At 44.0% G+C, this 23,113-nt stretch overlaps 1 protein-coding gene across 1 annotated transcript in view; it reads right to left on the minus strand.

The window, feature by feature from the left end:
* The window catches only part of si:ch211-158d24.2 (multiple epidermal growth factor-like domains protein 9), a 37,705-nt gene extending 17,494 nt beyond the window's left edge, over window positions 1-20,211 (minus strand). The window contains exons 1-3 of the mRNA XM_034540977.1: window positions 20,004-20,211; window positions 18,995-19,790; window positions 14,021-14,222 (exon numbers count right to left, since the gene is read on the minus strand). Of these exons, the coding sequence (XP_034396868.1) occupies window positions 14,021-14,222; window positions 18,995-19,670 (878 nt within the window). The 5' untranslated portion in view covers window positions 19,671-19,790; window positions 20,004-20,211. The remainder of the gene's footprint in view (window positions 1-14,020; window positions 14,223-18,994; window positions 19,791-20,003) is intronic.
* Window positions 20,212-23,113: the final 2,902 nt, after the last annotated feature.

Below are 23,113 nucleotides of genomic sequence, written 5' to 3' on the forward strand. Positions count from 1 at the left end.
TGTTACTGTGGGCACTAAACTACATTTCTGTCAGTTACCAAACAGCTTCAGGGGCTTTGCCACCCATATGGGATCAGAGCCCCTTTTCTTATAATACAATATACAGTTAATGCGAGTTGAAATGGCTTGAATATGCGTGTTGTCTTATATGGCAACAGAGATAGAGCGGGTCGTCTTCCAGTCAAACGTTCGGCAGTTTGATTCCCAGCTCCTCCAGTTCATGTCGATCCCCCACAATGTCTCCCGAGGGGGAGCAGCATTGGAGCCGGAGACACCAACAGACTCACTAAACGGGTGAGGAAGGCCGGCTCCATCATTGGCTGCAAACAGGACTATAAGGAACAGGTGATGGAGAGGAGGACACTGAAGAAATGATTGTCCATATTGGAGAACCCGGACCACCCTCTCCACCTACTGCAGGGACAGCGGAGAACGTTCTCCAACAGACAGAGAACATTCCTGATACAGGAGAACATTCCTGATACAGGAGAACATTCCTGATACAGCCATTAGACTTTATAATAAATCACCTTTGGTCAAATCCTCCTCAAATTGAACATCAATAAACCTTGCATCGCGGTCACTTTATACTTTAGAGACACTGTATATACTTTAATTAAAATTCTTTATTATTATTTAAAATTCTTAAATGTAATACGCCCTGCTATTTTCTTTTTCTTTATTGTATTGTATGTTTGTAAAAAAAAATGTTTTGCTACCGCTTCAAGTAATTTCCCCCTGGGGATGAATAAAGTCAAATCTAATCTAATCGTTTATGACTGCATGCTCACGGACCTCCTGTGGTTGCAGTCACAAATGGGCCGAACTGCTTGATAGCACCACTGACTGCTGCCTCCTCACTCGGCTGAGCCGGCCGGTCGGGGCTGCAAGTGATCAACTGCTTCAGTTTGGACACTTGCCACCACTACGGGTTACAAAGTGTTCCTCTTGATTTTCACGACAGCTCTATAGTTTAAAGTGAGCGTGTATCCGTTGTGTGAGACGGGTGAGTGAGTCTAGAAGAGGGGTGAGACAATCGAGGTGTGTATTCATTCAATCAGACATTAGAGCAGGGGTTGTCGCAGACACAGCTGGCGGACATCTGCAATGAGTTCACTCATTTTGTTTACAGTTTAAAAACACAATTTCTAGGGAAATATAGATTTTCTTTGCACTTTCAAATAGTTATCAGCATTTCAACTCAAGTGTTTTACATGTATGATTGCTCTCGGCTGAGATGATCTCAGAATGCTCCACTAAAAGATATAATGCACACATCAATACCTTGTTTCATTAGCTAATGTGTCTTCCTCAGGTTGGATGGATTCACCCCGTTTCTGGCTGTTAAACCCAGTTTATATACATGCTCATTTATACATATGGGAATAGGGAGTTGCAGTGAGAGGCTTCATTTCTTCCCAGTGAGAAATCCTCCATGGCTCTCCGATCTCAAGTACAGCGCCAAGTCAAGAATGATCAGACCTCGAACCCACACAATGGACTCAAGCATAATCTGAGGACAATAACTTCAACACAATTGAAGCGAATCAAGAGTGACTGGGAGCACGTTCCATGAGCATGTGCGTGGGTCTACATACAATCTGGGCTTTGTTAAAACAACTGAACTTAATGCAAATGAGGAGGCCCACGGCGATGCTTGGTGGGGCGTGGGACATCAACAGTCCTCTTTCAGTGGACACACACACACACACGTGACAACATTTAAAATACTCCGACATTGGACATACTTTGATTATGTTTATAATCTAGTTTTCTGTTTTAAATAATCAAGCTATAATCTAGTTTTTTTTTTTTTTTTTTTAAATAAACGCCTGGGGCCATCTTAAAGTCGAGGCCAACGTAGTCTGGACACAGAACACCTCCATCTTTGTTGACAACTAGAAGCCTTTAGCCTTTAAAGAATGCTGCAGGAGGATGTAGATGTTTGCAGCTGCACTGGGGTCTACTTTCTTTAACTCGGGGTGCACTCCAAAGCCCAACAGGTGTCTTCACTTCTATTCTAGTACATGCTGGTACAACTGATCTTCAATAAACAGTATTTCTAAGCCTTCAACCACCCATTACCAAATAGGAGTGTATAATAGTAACCTTCATAGAATACTTGATTTAATTTTTTTATAGAAATGTATATATTATGATCATGTAAATGGATACAAAGATAATTATGTACAGAGATGAGGCTTGGGGGATGCAGAAACTTTCTCCCTCACTGATCAGTAATCCATGTTTGGTCAGGGGGGGGTTGTTATTGTTTTGGTGTGATTTCCCTGCACTGGCCCAGCCGCTCTGCATCAGACCTGCATGTTAAGTAGGTCAGTATTACACGCCGATAAGGCTTAACCCCATTCTGCGCCGGCCGTCGGCTATAACATGTGTCGGATAACAGCAGACAGTCGCAAACGCCCTCCCTGCAAAAGGGAAGTGATCCCTGATTCTGTACACATGACATCTATTCTTCTGTCCATCCGGGGAGAGGGATCCTCCTCTGTTGCTCTCCTGGAGGGTTCTTCCCTTTTTTCCCTGTGAAAGGTTATTTTGGGGGAGTTTTTCCTGAGCCGATGTGAGGTCAAAGGTCAGGGATGTCGTATGTGTACAGATTGTAAAGCCCTCTGAGGGGAATTTGTAATAGCGGGCTATACAAAATAAACTGAATTGAATTGAATCCCGGTTATATTACCAAAAGGAAAAAATAAATCAGAACTCCACTGAGCCGGTTTAGTTGCATTGCGGGCGTGCAGTCACTTCCTGACAGGGTGTGTTAAGCATCACAGCAGCAGGTCTTTTGGTCTGTTCTCCACGGTCCCAGACACACATCCAAATCGTTTTCCGTTTAGACAAAAGGCCAACATTCAAAGGCATGTAATCAGAGCAATCAGATGTGTTTTGTTGTCATTACATCATGGATGTATGGGTGGAGCTTGGTGAAACATTAAATACAGTGCAGGGTTAGAGCCATGTTTGAGAAACATTGATGAGGCACTGAAAAACTACAACAATGTTTCCTCAAATTAACAAATCCAAAAGGTTTGGGAAAAAGGTTTGTTTACAATCTGAACCAGAGTCAGAGGTCACGGCTCATATTACGTGTCGACTTTACACCGCAGTGATGAAAAATAATAAAATTATGAATGAAACGGTCAGTTCCATCTAGTACGAGCTTAGCCTAGCTTAGCACACACACCGTCTATGTAGCAAACTCATTTTCCAAAATATCACACTATTCCTTGAAGCCATGTTCAACGGTACAAGGCCAGGAACTGAATTAAAAAAAGACTGAATAACTACGAGGCCTTGAATCAATCTGCTTATCTGTGTATCTGACACAGATGGGGCAGTGCAGTGAAGCGCTGACTGCAGGTCCCCTGGGTCTGGCCATTATGCCGGACACGTGGCTTGAACCCCCCCCCCCCCCACAGTCCTGCGGTCCACTGCTGCTGTGTGATGACAGCAGGATGCAGGAAGGAGCTCACCGCATCCACTTGATCAGGCAGCAACTCACGGTCCTCAAACGCATGAATGAAAACAGGTACGGTTGCTTCACAGTTTAGTTTAAAACTGCAAACCAATCTCATACATAATCCAATCAAACTGACACGGAGTAAAAATACATCGATGGCATGATGCATCCACTGCAGTGACACGATGCAGAGGCCGAAACATCTGCACCCAAAATCAATATTTCATTACAGACTGTGACGCCTTCCATACCATATTGTAAAAAGGAATGCCTTATAAGGCAAAGCCCACAGGAGCTGACCCAAATACAGTGCTGACACTTGTTATGACAGATTTAAGTGGTTAATACAGCTCTCTTGTGTCCATTTGACATCGCATGATTTGCAGCATCATCAGCAGCGAACAAGAGGAGAAATAATATTCTGGTTGTTCAGAACATTGAATAAGGATGCAGTTACATTTCCTTCATTCGTAGAGATAATGCTAATTAATTTACATATCAGTAAATGTACCAGTCAAGTCATCAGGCTTTTTAAGGTTGAAATTGTGAAATATGTGAAAGGTGCTCAATTCAAAAGTCAGAGCATATCCATTGCCTCCTCTTGGCTCTCAAGGCGGCGACAGTGCCTACTGAGTGAACAGTGCTAACCGTACCAACAGTGCTAACAGTGCCTACTGAGCTAACAGTGCTAACCGTACCGACAGTGCCTACTGAGTGAACAGTGCTAACAGTGCCTACTGAGTGAACAGTGCTAACCGTACCGACAGTGCCTACTGAGTGAACAGTGCTAACCGTACCGACAGTGCTAACAGTGCCTACTGAGTGAACAGTGCTAACCGTACCGACAGTGCTAACAGTGCCTACTGAGCTAACAGTGCTAACAGTGCCGACTGAGCTAACAGTGCCGACTGTTGACAGTACCGACAGTGCTAACATTGCTAACAGTGCCGACTGAGCTGATTGAGCAAACAGTACTTACTGAGCCAACTGTGATTACCGTAGGGGTAACCGGAGGACTGGTCATACACCTCCCTGACTAAGGCTACCAGCTGAGACAGCGGCATGAGAGCAGTGGAGATGAGCTTGCCAGTGGGGCATGCTCAGGTGCACTAGAAGACATGTGTGGCAAGCCACGTTAGCAAAACAGAAGCTCTGATAACACAGAAAGAGACACACTCAGGTCGAAATTACTGCACTATAATTTAAGATACTAGTTGTTTGCTGCTTTACAAATGCTCTAACTATTGAGTTTAGGACCTTTACAAGTACCGGACTGCACATGGCATTCTGTACATGGTCCCCAGAGGATAAATCCCAATGACCTTGTTGACTTTACATCGAGTCCCTAATATCTTGGATCAATTACAATGTGTCCAATACCTGAAACATCAGCATGGTGACGTTGTCATGCATAGCATCTTAGTATGATGAGGTTAGCATTTAGTTCTTTGCATCATTGTGCCGAGACGGCGTCACACATCCGCCTACTAGCATGACTGTAGCCTCTAAATACTAGTTTTATTTGTTTATCTGGATTTTATTGTCTTGTAAAGCAATTTAGACATTGGTTTTAAAAGTATAGTATATACTATATGAATACATTATTACTTTCATTAGTATTATGAAGGCACCAGTATACTGCATCAGAAAAGCTCTTCGGCGGTACTTTTGAAAGCCCCTCCCCCAACACCTTTGAACTTCAAGCACTGTTTTTTTCAGCCATTATAAATCCATTTCTCATATATTCCGTGAAAACATATGCCCAATATCCCCATATTAAAACTGTGTCTATTTGCCTCTCCTTGACAGCTGGCTTTTCACCTCGCCACGTTCCAATGTGGTCGGACAACATGTAAACTAGTTATTTTCTATCACCCGGCCCTTATTCTTGTTCTGTTTTTGTATGGATTCCATTCACACAACACTTTTGACGTTTGTCCCAGAGACACGGCTGTATAATACAGGTTGGTATAACTGCCAAAACACAATTTCTGAAACAATTTGCGGTTCACACCCAGATTAAACCTTAGTGTTCAAGCTCTGACTTCTAATTGGTTACCAGCGTTTTCACAGGTGCATTCTGGATGCAGTTTAGCAAACACACACACACACTTTTGGCTATGGTTGACGTGTCTGATGTAGACAACTGTGTGTTTAAGGATTTCAAACGTGGTGTAAAGCACACAATGCGTTTACATGAGTCAGTGCTTCCAATAACTGTCACAAGTAGCAGTTTTGGTGCCTTGGAAATAGCAAATAACTGTTAAGTCATACAAGCGTGTCTTTGCCAGATACATTTCCCCTCTGAAAACTTGAATCTAAAATGAGCTTGTTTGTTCTGGTGGATGGCAGTTTCCTCATTTAATGAACCCACTGGAATCTTTGTCTTTAAAGAACCTCAATTCTTATTCCAACACTGAGGAGAACAAGGTAGAGTTTTATTACGTGAATCAAGTCTGAGCTAAAGGAAAAGGAAATTGAGTGGGCTTCACTCAAAATGTCTTGTGGCTTCTGTGCATTCTGCTTCTTTGAGGTTATGAAATTAAATTGATCTTCCACAGGGCATTTCTACTTTTATGATATTGCTAAATTGGTATGTACAATATTTCCACGAGCGAGGGTCTTGCTCTTTGATTGTGATGTTAACGTAGATCTTTTAGATGGTTGAAAATAAGTATTCTGGAAATATCTCCTCATGTCATCTATTTTTGGCCAGCTAGCCAGACAAATGCACCACTACACAATAACAGAGACTGTAAAATACAAGTGAGGTCCATAACAGTTGGAGTCACATCACTGAATCTATACACAAATCCAGATCTTGAGTTTTCACATCGAAAGAGAGCTTTTTTGACTTTATATATACATTCTACTGTAGTTAGTGGTGCAACGGATCATACAACTCATGGTCCAGATCGGATCAGCACAAAAGAAAAAAGGGAGCAACTGTAACGTTTAGAGATCCCGGATCACGTTCTTTGCCACCGATAGTAATTGATGATCAATATTGGCAGATACAGATTGCTTTGTTGTTTGGTTATACGAAGCGCTAGACCATTTGTTTTTTTTGCCACGGTGCTAAAAATATATTTTAACTGCTCTGAAGTCCATAAACCATAACAAAATTCTAAATGTTTTTCTTTTACATAAGTCAATTATAGTGTTTTTTTTTTTTTTTATTGTATTTTTTTGCCTAAAATTTGTCGTTGGTAGTTGTATTTGTAATTACGTATAATAATTAGTTTAGGTTTAGTTTGTTAGGAAGTTAAACGGCTCATAATTCATTTCCAATATCTATTTATGTTGTTTAAAAAACATCTCCTTCAAACAACTGAATTTGTTCAAGTTCCTCACCAACACTAGATTTAAAAAGTGTTATAATGTACCTTTGGCCCTTTATTTACACTGTGATGGTTAACGTTAAACTAGGTTATTAATCTGCGGTTCCCATGTGTGCCGGACCGTGAGGGGGATCCGTACAGATCAATAGTGGTCCATTACACTACTAGTAGTTAATACTGCCTCAGACAATCACAGCAAACACTTTAACACCTCAGACCGAGTTGCATATGGGTGACTGCTTGGTTTTGAGCCTTTCACTCTCATTGCTGGCTGTCAGTCAGCTCTCAGGTGTCCGGAAGTGAACCTGCTGGTGAGTCAATCAACGCTCCGTACATCATAGCTGGTTGTAAATGAGAATGATGTGAAGAAAGCACACTGGCCCAGTCAGCTCGAGAGAATAATTGGGTCCATTGTTCGTCCTAAGACATGAGGAAACTGCAGCTAAAGTGCAAATTATATGTCCAGCTAAAGGCTGTGGCTGCTCTCCTGTGCCCGTTGACCTGCTTCGTCCCCCACTGCATGGCCCTGTGCACGTTTGGTTTGGGGCAACTTCCAATGAATGAAATGCTACGGTTTGCAATAGCCTTGATTATGTTCAACTGCCGAGCTAATTGGAAACAAACATTTGAAATAAATTCTAAAAAGAAATGCTTTTCCATCAGCTGATCAGTCATGAATGCAGCTGCTCGACTGGTCTTCAACCTCCCGAAATTTACCCACACTACTCCGCTCCTCCGCGACCTTCACTGGTTACCGGTGGCCGCCCACATCCGCTTCAAAACATTGGTACTTGCGTACCGTGCTGCGAACAGATCGGGTCCAGTCTACATCCAGGACATGGTCAAACCGTACACCCCACCTCCTTCACTTCGCTCGGCTTCTGCCAATCGGCTTGTAGCTCCTTCACTTCGAGCTAAACACTCAACAAAGTCACGACTGTTTGCTGTGCTGGCTCCTCAATGGTGGAACGAGCTCCCCATTGACATCAGGACAGCAGAAAGTCTCTACATCTTCCGTCGCAAACTAAAAACACATATTTTTCGACTATACCTTGAATAGGGAGGGTAGAGCCGTAGTAGCACTTAAATGTCCGATAGAACTTTGTTGTTTAGCACTTTAGTAGCACTTAAATGGCACATACAGATAGTATTCTGTAGTTTAACGTTATTGAAGAAATTGTACTTGCTTGATTCTTGTTGTTCTGAGTTTGGACTCAAGGTTTAATGCACTTATTGTAAGTCGCTTTGGATAAAAGCGTCAGCTAAATTACATGTAATGTAATGTAATCATGTGAGTGACATGATTGCTCGGAATTTATTCTGTAAAGATGTTTCCATATTCAATTTAACGCATCAAAAACCACCTCAAGCTTTTGTAATGCCACAATTCAAAATGTGCATCCTCGTCTGGGAATGGAAACATGGCTAATAATAGTGCCCTTTAAACTTTGTGGCAGTTTGTTTGAACATGACAATGCCCAACATGTCCAACTCCAGATCCATAAGAAATGGTGTTCCCAGTTTGGTGTGGAACAACTTGACTGGCCTGCACAGAACCCCCACCACTACCTCAAACACCTTTGGGTTGAACTGGAACACCGATGGTAAGACAGACCTTTCACCCCCGACATCAGTGGTTGAAAATCCCTGATGCAGTTTTTTCAGGGAGTTATGTGACTATTTCTTGTTTTGTCAAGCAACCAGTAGCATATTATCCTGGTATGGTGGATATAATAGTTTTTGGTATGATTCTGAAATGACATTGACCGAATCCAAAATCCATTCTTAGTCAATTAACACTCATGCCATGTTGGCGACTAATCAATTAGTTGATTTAATCAACAGATCTGTAAAGCAAAGAATAACCAAAAAACACCACTTTAAAATCTTGTGTCTACCAGAGTTGTGGTCATAAATGTTGAGGAAATAAGTCATTCAGCATGAAAGAAAGCTTAAAACACAACTAATTTATTTAAGAAATCTAAGATGACTAAGACCAAGCGGCTACTAAATACAAAGATGACGTCCACGTTCTAATGTCCACATTCTGGCCACGTTGCATCATGTCTTGTGTTCATTGTTGTCATAGTTCTGGCCAAACTCAAACACCCATAAATGAGTTCAATGCTTTTTTTGTAGACTCAGTACAGGAACTCGCAAACCATTTTAAACCAGTAGAACTGCCACCCAACACGGTGGACCAGAACTCTCAAAATCTATTTTATATCAAAGCAGTTAATCTTGAGAAAGTAAACAAAATTACGAGTCACTTCAGTAGCTCAAAGGCCAAGGACATCCATAATCTTGTTTTTGCACTGATAAGGAAATACAGAACCCAACTACTTGAGCCATTAACACACCTTGTGAACCTGTCAATTAGAGATTTTTAAATCTAGTGAGAAAGACTTGACATGCAATTATAGACCCATTGCCATCCTTCCAGTTGTCTCCAAGATACTGGAAACAATTGTAGCACAGCAACTCATAATACATCTAGAAACAAATGAGTTACTCTATCAACAACAATTTGGATTCAGACCCACTGTTGAGTTGTAGTGGATTTTATATACACTTGCACATGTAGATAAGAGAGGTTATGTTTTAAATTAAAACATAAAGGAAGATATGATAATTAATTTGGAATATTCTGAGGAATGTATTATGAAGCATAAGAGAGGATCACTGTTTTATTATTCTGTTTGTTAATGACAAATGTAATGATTCATTGTATGATGCATGAGAATGAATGGATGTTTTATTGTTTAGACAATAGTTAAAGGGATGCCGATTGAAACCTGAGATGTTGCTTTTATTCTGAAGGCAGGATAATAGGGTTTTATTCTGAAGAGGAACTTCCTGTCCTTGACCGGAAGTGTGAGCTTTGACCCCGCTACTTTATCGATTTGAGGCATTCTTTGAAGTGGCCAATGGAACTAACCTTCAGGTGTGAACCTTATGTCTTATTCGCTGGTCAGCGTAGCATGCTGTGTCTCTGAAAGGTATTTGCATGAATACCTCCACTAACCAATGGGAGCTTAGCTCAGCGAATGGACTGAGAATAAAACTAATTGTAAGACGCGAATTTGGTCTCTTACGTGGTGACGCCAGACAGAAACTGTTGGCTACGTCAGGAGACTGTGGAAGCGAAGCCATGTGAGCACGTCCGGGCCTGGACCATGTATGTATACAGATGACTCTTGTTTGTTATGATTAAATAATGATTATTATATATCTCTGGCTTCGGAGCTTCTTCTTCCAAGCACCAGGTAGCTCGAGATTCTCTGAACTCTTACACCACACATTCTACTGAGACCGCAAACTGCCATCTAATTGAAAAGATTAAAGGTCTTTTAGATAAGGGCCATGCTGTGGGAGCAGTTTTGTTAGACCTAAAAAAGGCTTTCGATACTGTTAACCAGTGTGTTGATAGCCAAACTTCCCAAATTCCAATTCTCTGAACTTGCCTCACAATGGTTTGACTCGTACCTCAAGGGAAGAGTACAATGTGTGAGAATCAATGGGGAAAAGTCCACCATCCATGCCAATAGCATGGGGATACCTCAGGGGTCGGTTCTAGGTCCATTGCTATTTAGCATGTATATCAACGACCTACCTGAGAGTTGTCCGGGGGTTGTCTGCCAAATGTATGCCGATGATACAGTTATTTATACATCAGCCAAAACATCTAGCAAGGCCGCTGATCAGCTTACTGACTCTTTACATTCCATATTGCAATGGCTTGAGTCCTCTCACTTAACGCTGAATGTAAAAAGAAAAAGACTCAAATTTGTTTTTCAATATGTAAACGACATGAAAATGCAAGATTCATGGTAAAAAATAAACAATAAGGTAATCAGTGAGGTTGACAATGTGCAGTACTTAGGAATCATCCTCGACTCACATCTAAGATTTGATAAGCAAGTGCGTAATATCAGCAAAAAAGTTAAAACAAATCTCAACTGCTTCAGATTCATCAGAAAGTATCTACCATTCAGTACAGCCTAGCTTTACATGCATGATATTATATTTTCACAACTATCATGCTGCGTCACTACCTGGTCACAAGCCTCACAAACAACTATACAACACATCATATCACTGTATAACCAGACGTTAAAAATGATGGACAAAAAAACAATGAGGTGGCACCATTGTCATATCTTGCAAAAACACAATATGTTCAGCTTTGAAAGCTTTATAAGCTATTCTAGCTTTTTAAATACCTACATGGTCATACCCCTCCCTGCTTAATGAATGTATTACAAGAAACCAGCAGAGTGAACACATGGGCCCCAGTGAACGGGAACTGTCGTATTGCGCAAGACCTCATTTGGACAATCAGTTTTCTCTGTTCAAGGAGCAAAAGCATGGAACTGTCTACCAACAGAATTGAAAATGAAACAGGTTATTTATTAGGGTTATTAAATCATGGTTAACAGAGAAACAACACTGTAAACACACTTGTACTTTGTGTATGTATCTGTGGATGCATTTCTGGATGTATTTTCTTATTTTCTCTTTTTAAAAAAAGCCTCCTGTGGACAGGTGTTGTAAATTAGCGTTTCGCTACAAGCACTTAACACAGTGCATCTAGTTATTGTGCAAACTCTAATGCCTCTGTGATGTCCACATCAAGTCAGGTCCTTGGTTAAGCCACAGTATCCTAAGTATATTGTGGACTGTTAACAATAAAACAGATGAGCTCACCGGGTATGTCATGATGATATTCTGACTGGCATTTTTTCATGACATCTACAAGCGCGTATACCCAGTGTGCATCTCTCTGGCAGGATGACAGTAAAACCCAAAATGTCTGCAGCTAGTTAGCTCAAATCACCGTATTATTGGTTTCTTTTTCACTGTCATTGTGTTGATTCCCGTAGCTGTGGACACAACTAAAGCCCTGTGACTGTCTCATTACTAAATGGGAAAGATACCCAAATGTTGTGAGGGGGTGGGTGGGGGGAACTGGCTAATCTGTGTAACTCATGGTGATAAGCTCCTGAAGGCGACCCTAGGCTAGCAGGGTTAGCAGTGGCCAGGCTTAGACTGTCTGAGAAGGACTGTATTAGGTACGTCACTATGTGAAAGCTGCCTGCACCTTCACCTACATCACATTGAACTCCAGACACAGCGTTTTAGGCGTAATGAACAGGAAAAAGACATTTTGTGTTTCCAGCGAAGGTCTGCACCCATTAGGATTGGGTTTATGTAAGCTACACTGTGACGTATTTGTTCCAGAGCATGACAACACAAATCCTCCACACATTGGACACTGACTCGAGCTTTTTGAAACGCTGCAGCATTCCTTTTCATGGCTAGGAGGCAGAAAGTACAGTCGCTATTTTTACCACGTTCCCAACCCACACACGCAGGTTCATTCCAAGTCACAGCTCTTGTGACTTCCGGAGAAACTGCATGCAAGGTTTGCCGTGTGTTTTCTGGCTTGGAATTTCAGGAGTAAGCAGGATCTGAAGTTCATTTTGCTGCCTTCAGGGAGGCCTGTGGGATCACAACCTTGAATAAGGATTCTGCAAGGCTTTGGTGTTATGGACATCACGTCTGAGCAAAGCCGAGCCCCAGAACACCTGGTCTCAGTCTTTATGAGATAACACTCATTCACATCAGACGTTTGGCCTTGGTAGACCACAGCACTTGTTGCTAAAGATCTTTAAGAAGCTGCAGACACTTTGCTGATGCATCACATATCTTACAGAACCTTTGTAATGAAAATCCACTGCACATATACAACGAGGCTATATGAGAGATACCTGAACATATTCAGTAAGGCTCAAAATAAATCTCAGTCTGACAAAGAGGATTTCTTTCAAAGTTTCTTTCAAAGTTTAGATCACAGTGACACAATGAGCTGTCCTGTTTTTCCCAAGCTCTGCAGAATGCTGCGGTGGGCTATCAGACCTAATGGCTGCCAGTATATTGCTTCTCAGTTACTGAAGGCTAGGTGAACACTGTGTTCGGCGTTGTCCAAGTATGCACTTGCACTCAAATAAATCCAAAGACCTGCTTTTAGCGCCAACAAAAGTCCAAGTTCAACCAGTGTCTTGGGTCAGCAGCAGAATTCTAGTAAACACTCCAAACCCTATACAGAAATGACATCAAAGTGCTATGTATTAGCTATCATAACCATCTGTAACTTTATATCTATCTATCTATCTATCTGTGGTGGCTGGGTGTGGTTAAGCTCAGCTGCAGAGGGGAGTACGCTCAGGGAACGGTACCAGGTGGAGGCCTAATTGGCCTCACCTGGGTCTAATGATGATTGCTCCCATTATAAGTGTGCAGGTGGACAAAGGAGCGCGGTGCTGGGATTCGGCAGAACGCCGGACCTACGCTGCTATCTACAGGAGCAGATCAGTGGAACGCACTACGGAGACCGCATCCGCCTGCAATTAATAAAAACACCTAACTAGTGCCTGTCTCTAGTGTCTCTGTGCTAGGGTAATACCACCCGCGGTAACACACGCTTGTTACACTATCTATCATCGTAATCTATGCTTGGCAACAGTTTTGTTATCTCCATCCAATCACATGATTGTTCAGCAAATGTGGATGAGACCAACATGCAACTACTAGCCACAGCTAATGCTAGTGCAGCTGGAATAGCAGGTCCTCTCAGTACTGGCTGGTTTGAAATAGTCATACAATACCAACTTGCTTCTCAAAAAAAGTAATTACAAGAGTGTCTTTTCAATCCCATTCGTCGTCAGATTTCGTTGAAATTTGTGGAAGGTTAGGCCATGCCAGGTTCAAGCTTGACTTGTTTTTCATGCTGGATTATTACCATACTAAGTTATGTTAGCAAACAGTTGTCTATTTACACAGTGTAACATTAGCTTTTTTTATATTCATGTTTCAGGCCACCGAAAGAATACAAGACAATATTCCCTCTCCTTTTAGCTCCGTATTAGTCTGCACCGTATGTCTCTTATCACCTAATCTCATTTATGAATTTTATAACCCTGGGCTCAGGTCAACCCTGGGTTAACACTGTGCGACCAGGCCTAAGAATATGCAGTGTGAAAAACTTAGAAACTATTTACCGCTATCCAAATATATATTAAATCCAATTTATTTCTGCTGAGATGACCACTTTCCAGCAAAACACAGAACATAGGTATGTTGACCAAACAAACAAACAAACATGTCCAACATGGCTACCAGAGGGGGAGAGCAGCCTGACCTGTCACAGAGGGGGTTCACTGCGCCGAAGGAGTCGCAGGCGCAGGGCAGGCAGCCGCTGCCGTTGGTGAAGTGTCCCTCCTCGCAGTCCTCGCACTGCAGACCGGTGTAGCCCAACACACAGGAACACTGACCGCTGCTCCAGTCACACTCGTCCGGATCCAAAATCCCCTCACCACCACTGCTGCAGTTACAAAGATCCTCTGGTGGATGGATGGGGGGGGGGACACACACACACACACACACACACACACAAGTCATGAGAGGTTGTCTGAACAATATATGGGTATTTACATTTAACTCTGCTTCTTTTAGTGTTCTTTATGCACAAATATTTTGCTCTTTTCTTTTAAATTCAAGACTTTCTTTGATTTGCAGTCGGAGTTTGTCTTAACCACATCTTCCTTAAGTCTATATGAACTTTTCTTATATTTTTCACTTGCACGTTCATCTGTTTATGCATGGTCAGCTTGATAAGTGTACTCTCGTATTCTTAATTATCTTAAGTTATACAAAGGCTTGCATTTATGTATTGGCTAATTTGGTAAAGAAAGTGCACATTAAAAGAATATCACCTTAGCAAAGAGGTTATGTTTCATCTGTCGTAGTCTATAGGGTTTCTAGCCGTTGTGCCTAAGCTTGAAAAGTGCTATGGAAATATAATAATACTTATTAAATTAAAGGCTTGTTTTATGGCACAGTAGAAGTACGTCAACCATGGTGCAACTAAAATGGAAGGAATCACGTGATGCTACTCGGCCGATCAAATATGTGTATTCTGATCAGTAGAGAGCCAACAGTCGGAGAATATGAGTCAGATATTTCATATGGCGTTCTCCAAAAAGAGGAATGTGGACAGTGAGACCAGAGCCTTTGACCAAGAATGGACCGAGTCTTATACGTTCTTACTTCCCAAAGGCAGTTCAACACCAGTATGTGTCATATGTCCAGAGACCATGACCATTATGAAAAGCAGCAAAGTGAAGCTCCACTACGGGACAAGCACAACTCTTATGCGCAAACATATCCCATCACATCCTAAATAGAGAAAATAAACCTGAGAGCCCAATATGATCAGAATGATGTAAACAGAGAGGAGATTAGAGCGGAAACAAGTGGTTTCAACCACAGATACAATCTCTACACACAATTTTCTCTTTTTAGAAGACGAGAATAATATAATATAGTGGCTTTTTTTGACAATTCAAAATTCAGTTTTTTCTAGAATTAAATACTTTATTTCAAGGTGCTTTAAGTTATTCATTTTTAAATGCATCCCTTAATTTACTTATTTTTTCAGAGGAGTATCTATTAGTTCATCCAGTTAAATTTGAAAGCTGACAATAAATGTTGAGATATTATTAAATTGAACTTTCTTCATTTGAAATAACAGTGATCGACTACATGCAGACGTTAATACAACGGTTGGCTACTTCAATATGGGAAAAAGAAAATCATAGCACAAGTTAGTAATTATTATTATTATTGTGCTTTTCCTCGCGTGATGAAATCTCAAAACTGGACCTCACTGAATTTGTATTTTAATACCACTGTAGGCCTTTATCCTCTTCTGTACATGATTAAAGGAGACAGGTGGTGAATAAAAAACCTGGTGAGAAATAGTGTTTTTCAACATTAAAATATGAAAATGAGCATGCTTTGTTGCTCCAGGCAGTTCCTAACAAACTGAATGGGTTGTCTTATGTCACAGGTTGTGGGTTGGAACTCCAGATATCAAATGTATATCATCATACGTCCTCCTTCATGCTTTTGAAAGGTCCACACTGGCATCAGCTCCGTCTTGTACTATTTGATGTCATTTTGTTTTATGATGACTTCACCTCATAAGGTTTTTTTTGCCCCAAACAAAGATAGCAAACCGTTGACGTCCAGCTGAGACATCAATGGAGGGTGCACTCAAAGAAACCAGAGGATACAATGACAGACATGTGGATGACCCCGTAGAGTAGAGTGGCCATCTATTATTCATCTGATCTCAGGTTAGGTGTGGCGACTGCCCGCCTGCCTGTCTACAACATGTACTCAGCAGTCAGACAGGCGAGAGCTGTGAGGGCAAAATAAAAATGCTGGTCACGTACGTATGCATACAGGTAGCACACAAAACCTCAGCTAGCAGTTTGATGAAGAGAAAAGGACGGCTGAATGTGACAGCATTCCTGTCCTGGCGCCTCCTCTTTCACTGATGCGTGGACTTTTATGGTACCGAAACAGGCCTATGATAATGAAAGCAACGTGGAGTCTACCATCAAGCCCTTCGCCCTCGGCCAGGTCCACTGAAGAACTGTCGGCCTCGATCACGCCTGAGAATGCGTGAGCTCGGGTGAATGCGTATCCCCTCACACGCTGCAGTCGGGCTTCCGCTAGGTGTGGAATAGGGCCCTGTGGGGTGGTCTGTACGGCCCACACAACAGGTTTGATGTGGATTGGACTGGACCTGTGTGTAGTGGGCAGAGAAGGGGGGAAACTGAGTTCACCTCTCTCCGATCTCATTGACTGCTGTGAAGCGGTGGTGGTATTCAGACATGCTGCTCAGAACAAGTCCCGTCTCAAAAGTCCTCTCGTGCGGAGGAAGACGCCCCTGCACGGGAACATTCGCTGTACGTAGAATTTGGGTTTGGGAGTCAACCCACATGATCCGCTTTCAGTAAGTACAGAGAGATGTTGAAGGAAGGAGAGCGCGTCAAAACACACCTCGCGTCAGCCTCGCCAGAGAATGTGTGCTGGGACCAGGTGACGTCTTTGTTGATGGGCCTCCACTGCGAGTGGCCGTCACCTAGAACAATGACGGCTGCTGAGATTCCTGGAGGGGCTTTCAATGGAGGTATGGTGAGGCTTGTGTGTGTGAGCTCCCACAAGACTTCATTTGGACTAACAAATAACACCCGACAGCTTTCCGAAGGGAAGCGCCTGAACACGCCGCCATTTTATCTCAAGACATCTGCAAAACGGGACGCAAAATACTTAAGTATGTAGATTCATAGATTAATCTGCCCCTGCTTTTTTGATTGGTCCAACGGTCATCACAATTTCCTGAAGCTGAACATGTTCTTACTGCGTGTTAGTCCGAACCCCACACACATTAAGTTCACGGTCGCATGAGACAAAGAAAAAAAAGCACATCTTTACGACTGAGCAGCTGGAAACGATGTTGGGCATTTTTGCAAGTAAAAGAAAGACTTAAATCGACTAAATAGAACATTGAAAAAAAAAAAAGCCAAATGTATAATAAATAAAAATATTCAATTACTAAATAAACTATTCCAAATCTGGCTGAAATTGTTTACGGTTCAATGCTACATGACTTCGTGGTTTCAAGAATGCTGCCACAAGTACCAGTTTTTTGGTCTTGTGTGATAAGTGTAAGAGTTTAAGTGTCAGTGGGACAAAGTAAACAATGTTTCAGAGGCGTTTCCCTCACAGGATTTTCATGAAAGGTAACATTTAAAAAGCACGGAATGCCAATTCTGAAATCGTGACTGACCCACTTCTGTCCGTGTTTTGTGTTTCATCTATACAGAGGTTATGTGACTGTGTGACCTTCTGTAGGAGGAGTCCAAATGTAACTGTTCAGAAGGATGTCAGCACCAAATCAAATATATCATTAAAATCTATTCACAAGCATCACAGCAGACTTTAAAAATATTCCACTGAACATCTGGATCTCTTTAACCGGCCACTCGGCGCCCGTTTGAAAGTGACGAGGTACACCATGGAGATCAATCAAAACCTCCATCCCGCTTCTCCCTCTTCAACATTAAAACCAGCAATTTATGATCATAGCACACCAAAGAACTAACCTCCTCCTAACACAGAGATGAATGCTGACAGTAAGGTAGTACACAGTGGGAGAACAAAGGGTCATTGTAAAAACATGACTGAGGGGCAGTCAGAATATGGGGTGTGTGTTTTGGAGCGTCATGAATCATCATGAAGTTAAAACTATAACATTATGCATTTTCTGAAATAGATTTTGAAAACATGTTGCCAACTGTGACAGTTTGTAAATAGCACTACTTGAATCTGGTTTGAGCACATCTTTAATTAATTGCACTTTACACACACATCCTAGCCTAAAGTCTAAATAAAGTGAAACGGTCTTGACACAGAAACCAATATTGTACCATTTCTGCACGTTCCATTTGTTACATCTTAATATCAGACTTACAATTCTAATACTGGAAGGGGACCGATCCATCGCTGGTTTAATGCATGAAGAATGAATAAGCTCCATCTCTTGATAGCAAGAGGGTAACAATATGGCTTCGGCAGACTTTCCCACTCCTTAAAGAACCATTTTGGGCAGGCCCCCACAGCCGAGAACAACACAGATCCACATGGAGACATGAGGTGTGAGAGGAGGGGCTCCTCTGGCAGCTTATTCATGGGTTGGCCTGCCTGGCCATTTTGGTTGCACGGCCTTGCTCCGTGTCTACCATGCAAACAACAATAGAGGATGGAGGGGAAGCAGCTCCTTGAAGTCCCTGTCAACATCAAACACGTCTGGCGGAGCACAAAAGGACCCCGGGTCTGCACTGACGGATCGGATACGTTGACTGAACAACAACAGGAGACCCCCCACCCCCCCTCCCAGCCCCAGCCCACTGTAATATATGGCACTCTTGTCCTATAATAAAAGTGTTCTGGAACATTAGGCTGCACATCTAAACGCAGCAGGGCCAACAGTGCACGTCTGAGACCAGGACTGTCTGTAGGGGGGCACCGTGGCCCATTGTTGCAACCTGGTGCGTTTGGTCGTTCTCTGCGTCAAAGCCCGTGCGGCCACCCGGCTCTCTGGCAGTCGGAATGAGACTCCTGTTCGGAATATGAATGTGCTAAAAAAATATATATTAAAAAACACCACGCAGCTCATCGTTATTGCAAAGCGTCTTTAGCAGAAGCTAAAGCAGCCCGACTGCTCCTCCGGGCTGTGTGGGTCGATGGTTCCGGTACTCACCTTGACTCTCTACTGAGGTAGCAGACGGGCCGGTACCATCTGCTGCCCAGGCGTCGTTCGCTGTGCGCTGGGACACCATGGACACCATGGTCTGCAGCCTTTTCTCCGGAGCAAAGAGTGATGATTGTGCATCGGTGGATCGTTTACCGGTTGATCTGGAAACCGGCGCTGTTATTTGTTCCTTGATAGCTGGGATTATTCCGGTATCCGGGGCCGTGGTGGTAGTCGGGTCCGTTGGTGGAGGGTGGAAGGTGGCTGCAGTTTTAGTGATGGGGCTAGTGGTGGTCGAGCCGGCAGAAACAATGACAAGCGACGGTGTGAGTTCGATTAGAGACCCGAGAGCGAACCGGCTCTCGGGTACAGTACGAGGCACGTCGGTGTGGAAGGTCTCCCAGGTGTCAGAGGCTGAGCCGGGCTTCCCGGAAAGAGGCGACGCATCGTAGGGTCTGATGCGGGGAGCAGCTTCAGAAAATCCAATATATACATACAAAATAAATAGCAGCGCCGGAGATATGTACATCATTAAGGACGTGAACCTCATATTCACTTTCAGCTCTCCATGTAAGCCCCAGTAGTGGTCTCTCTCAGACCCTTCCCTGAATGGACGCGTACTCCACCATTGATGTCCCCGGCGGCGTACGCTGCTGTGTGCTGCCCTATGAACCACAGTCAACATGCCTGCTCTGCAACCTACCGTGGGCCTCCCTTGATTGACGGGCTCCTCAGCCAATGGGACACCTTGAAGAGTGTCTTCGGGCGCTCGTTCGTTCGCTGGTTGGACAGACACAGACACCCTCTGAAACACAATACGTCGGAAATGATCAAACGTCTGAAGATCATCTGAACATAACCGGCTGCATTAAGTGACACACTCGAGGACGCATATTTCGTAAATATATAATTACTTTGTCAGTGATGTGGTCATGCGTGTGCATATGACTCACATTTCATGTATGCATGTAAAACATATGTAATATGACCAATAAAATACAGCATTTGACTGCATCACCTCCAGATGGACTCTCCAGCGGCAGCTGGAGGATAGTCCTGTTCCGCGAAGGCTCCATCATCTTTGTCTAGGTTGCAGCAACACATTCCTGAAATCGCTCATTAAAAAAAATTAAAAATACATTTTCATTGACGGTTCGGTTAAATAGGCAAAGCCGTCCCAAAAAAGTCTAAGTATGTATGTATATGTATGTATGTATGTATGTATGTATGTATGTATGTATGTATGTATGTATGTATGTATGTATGTATGTATGTATGTATGTATCTATGTATGTATGTAAGATAAGATAAGATAAGATAATCCTTTATTAGTCCCTCAGTGGGGAAATTACAGGATTACAGCAGCATTGCTCACAGTAATAAGTAAAACAAGTAGTATAATAACAGAATTAAGATAAAAGAGTAAAAACAAGAAGAATATTATATATACAGACGGAGTAGAAATAGAATAAAGTGGATAAAGTGTATAAAATAAATTTAAATTTTTTTTAAAAAGTACTTAAACGTATTAGTATTGCACAACTGGGCAACTGGGCTAAAGTGCTGTTCAGTGCGAAGTCCAAAGTGTTCAAGTGTTTGTGGCCTACTGGGAGCTCAGCTTGTTGTGTAGCCTGACAGCAGCGGGGAGAAAGGACCTGCGGTACCTCTCCCCCAGACACCGGGGATGAATCAGCCGGTGGCTGAAGGAGCTGTACAGCGCTGCCAGAGTACCCTGCATGGGGTGGGAGGGGTGGTCCATCAGGGACGATAGCTTGGCCATCATCCTCCTGTCTCCCACCACCTCCACAGTATCCAGAGGACACCCCAGCACGCTGCTGGCCTTCCCCACCAGTTTGTCCAGTCTCCTCCTGTCAGCTGCTGTGATGCCGCTGCACCAGAAGACCACTCCATAAAAGATGGCTGATGCCTCCACCGAGTCAAAGAAGGTCTTCAGGAGTGCTCCCTGCACCCCAAAGGACCTCAGTCTCCTCAGCAGAAAGAGTCTGCTCTGTCCCTTCTTGTAGAGTGCATGAGCGTGGTCAGACCAGTCCAGTTTATTGTTCAAGTGAACACCCAGGTACTTATAAGACTTCACAATCTCAATGTCCAGTCCCTGGATGCTCACTGGTGTTGAAGGAGAGCGTTTACCACGGCGGAAGTCCACCACCAGCTCCTTGGTCTTGCTGGAGTTGATCTGGAGGCGGTTCCGCTGGCACCATCCTAAGAAGTCCTGGTTCAGTTCCCTGTACTCCCTGTCATCATCGGCCGAGATGAGGCCGACGATCGCAGAGTCGTCAGAGAACTTTTGCAGGTGGCAGTTGGCAGAGTTGTGTTTGAAGTCCGATGTGTAGATGGAGAAGAGGAATGGAGCCAGAACGGTTCCCTGTGGAGCCCCTGTGCTGCAGTACACCCGATCTGACTCACACTCCCGTATCCGCACATACTGTGGACGGTTGGTGAGGTAGTCTGCTTCAGCTTGTCCCTCAGGGGCAAAGGCTGAATGGTGTTGAAGGCACTGGAGAAGTCGTAGAACATGACTCTCACAGTGCTTCCAGCCTTTTCCAGGTGAGAGAGGCATCTCTGCAGCAGGAAGATGACGGCGTCATCCACCCCGATGCCAGATTGGTAGGCGAACTGAAGTGGGTCCAGGGATGAGCTCACCAGGGGGCGGAGATGGACAAGGACCAGCCTCTCCAGGGTCTTCATCAGGTGGGATGTCAACGCCACCGGCCTATAGCTGTTGAGGTCCTTGGGCCGCGGGGTCTTTGGTACCGGTACCATGCAGGATGTCTTCCATAGCTGTGGTACTTTCCCCAGCCTCAAGCTCAAGTTGAAGATGTGCTCCGCTATCCCGCACAGTTGGTCTGCGCAGGATTTGAGGAGCCTTGAGCTGATGCCATCTGGACCCGTGGCCTTCCTCACCTTGATCCTCCTCAGTTCCTTCCTCACCTGGTGACGGGACACGCTGGGGGGTGTGGTGCTGTGAGGTGTTGGAGTGGGGGTGGGTTGCCGGTCGTAGAGTGCTGAGAATGAGTATGAGTATGAGAGGTGTGAAGGGGGGCCGAGTGCTGTAGAAAGGGGGGAGGTGCAGGGGGAGGGGGGGCAATAATCCGCAGGGGGTGCAAAAGATGGGGGCTGCAGCGGCCGCAGCAGGGAGGTCTGGGTGGGGGGAGGGGAGGATGGCTGGTCAAATCTGTTAAAAAAAGAGTTCAGATCATTCACCCACTTATGGTCCCCCTCAGGCTGTTTGTTGAGCCCCTTGAACCCAGAAATCGTCTTGAGGCCCTTCCAGACCCCGATGGTGTTGTTCTGCTGCAGCTGGTCCTCCATCCTGGTCCTGTAGACATCTTTACCCTCCCTGATCTCCACCCTCAGCTCCCTCTGCACAGTCCTCAGCGCCTCCTTGTTGCCAGATCTAAAGACCCTCTTCTTCTCCTTGAGGAGGGCCTTTATCTTTGGAGAGATCCAGGGTTTGCCATTTGAGAAGCACCGTACAGTCCTGGTGGGTACGGTGTTCTCAACACAGAAGTTGATGTAGTCTGTGATGCAGTCGGTGAGACCGTCGATGTCTTCCCCATGGGCATCACTGAATACCTCCCACACAGTTGTCTCAAAACAGTCCTTCAGAGCCTCCTCGGCTCCATCGGTCCATTGTCTAACTGTGCGGGTCACAGCTGGCTGCTTCTGTGCAAGAGTGGTGTACACAGGCAGGAGGTGCACCAGGTTGTGGTCAGATCGGCCCAGGGGAGGGAGAGGTGATGATGAGTATGCCTCCTTGGTGTTGGCATAGAGGGGATCCAGTGTCTTATTGTCTCTGGTGTGGCATGTGACGTACTGGGTGAATGTGGGCAGAGTGGAGGACGGAGGGGCATGGTTAAAGTCCCCAGAGAGAAGGATGAGGGCATTGGGGTGTTGTGTCAGCAGCCTGCTCGTCGCTGAGTGGATGACGTCACAGGCCGCTTCAGCGTCAGCAGAGGGGGGGGGATGTACGCAGCCACCATGACAACATGCGAGAATTCCCTTGGCAGATAGTATGGCCTCATGCTAACAGCTCAATGTCCGTTGTGCAGGTCTGCTCTTTAACAGTGATGTGCCCAGAGTTACACCATCTATCATTAACAAACACTG

The sequence above is a fragment of the Cyclopterus lumpus genome, chromosome 9 (assembly GCF_009769545.1).
Source record: "Cyclopterus lumpus isolate fCycLum1 chromosome 9, fCycLum1.pri, whole genome shotgun sequence".
In the NCBI taxonomy this organism is placed as follows: Eukaryota; Metazoa; Chordata; class Actinopteri; order Perciformes; family Cyclopteridae; genus Cyclopterus; species Cyclopterus lumpus.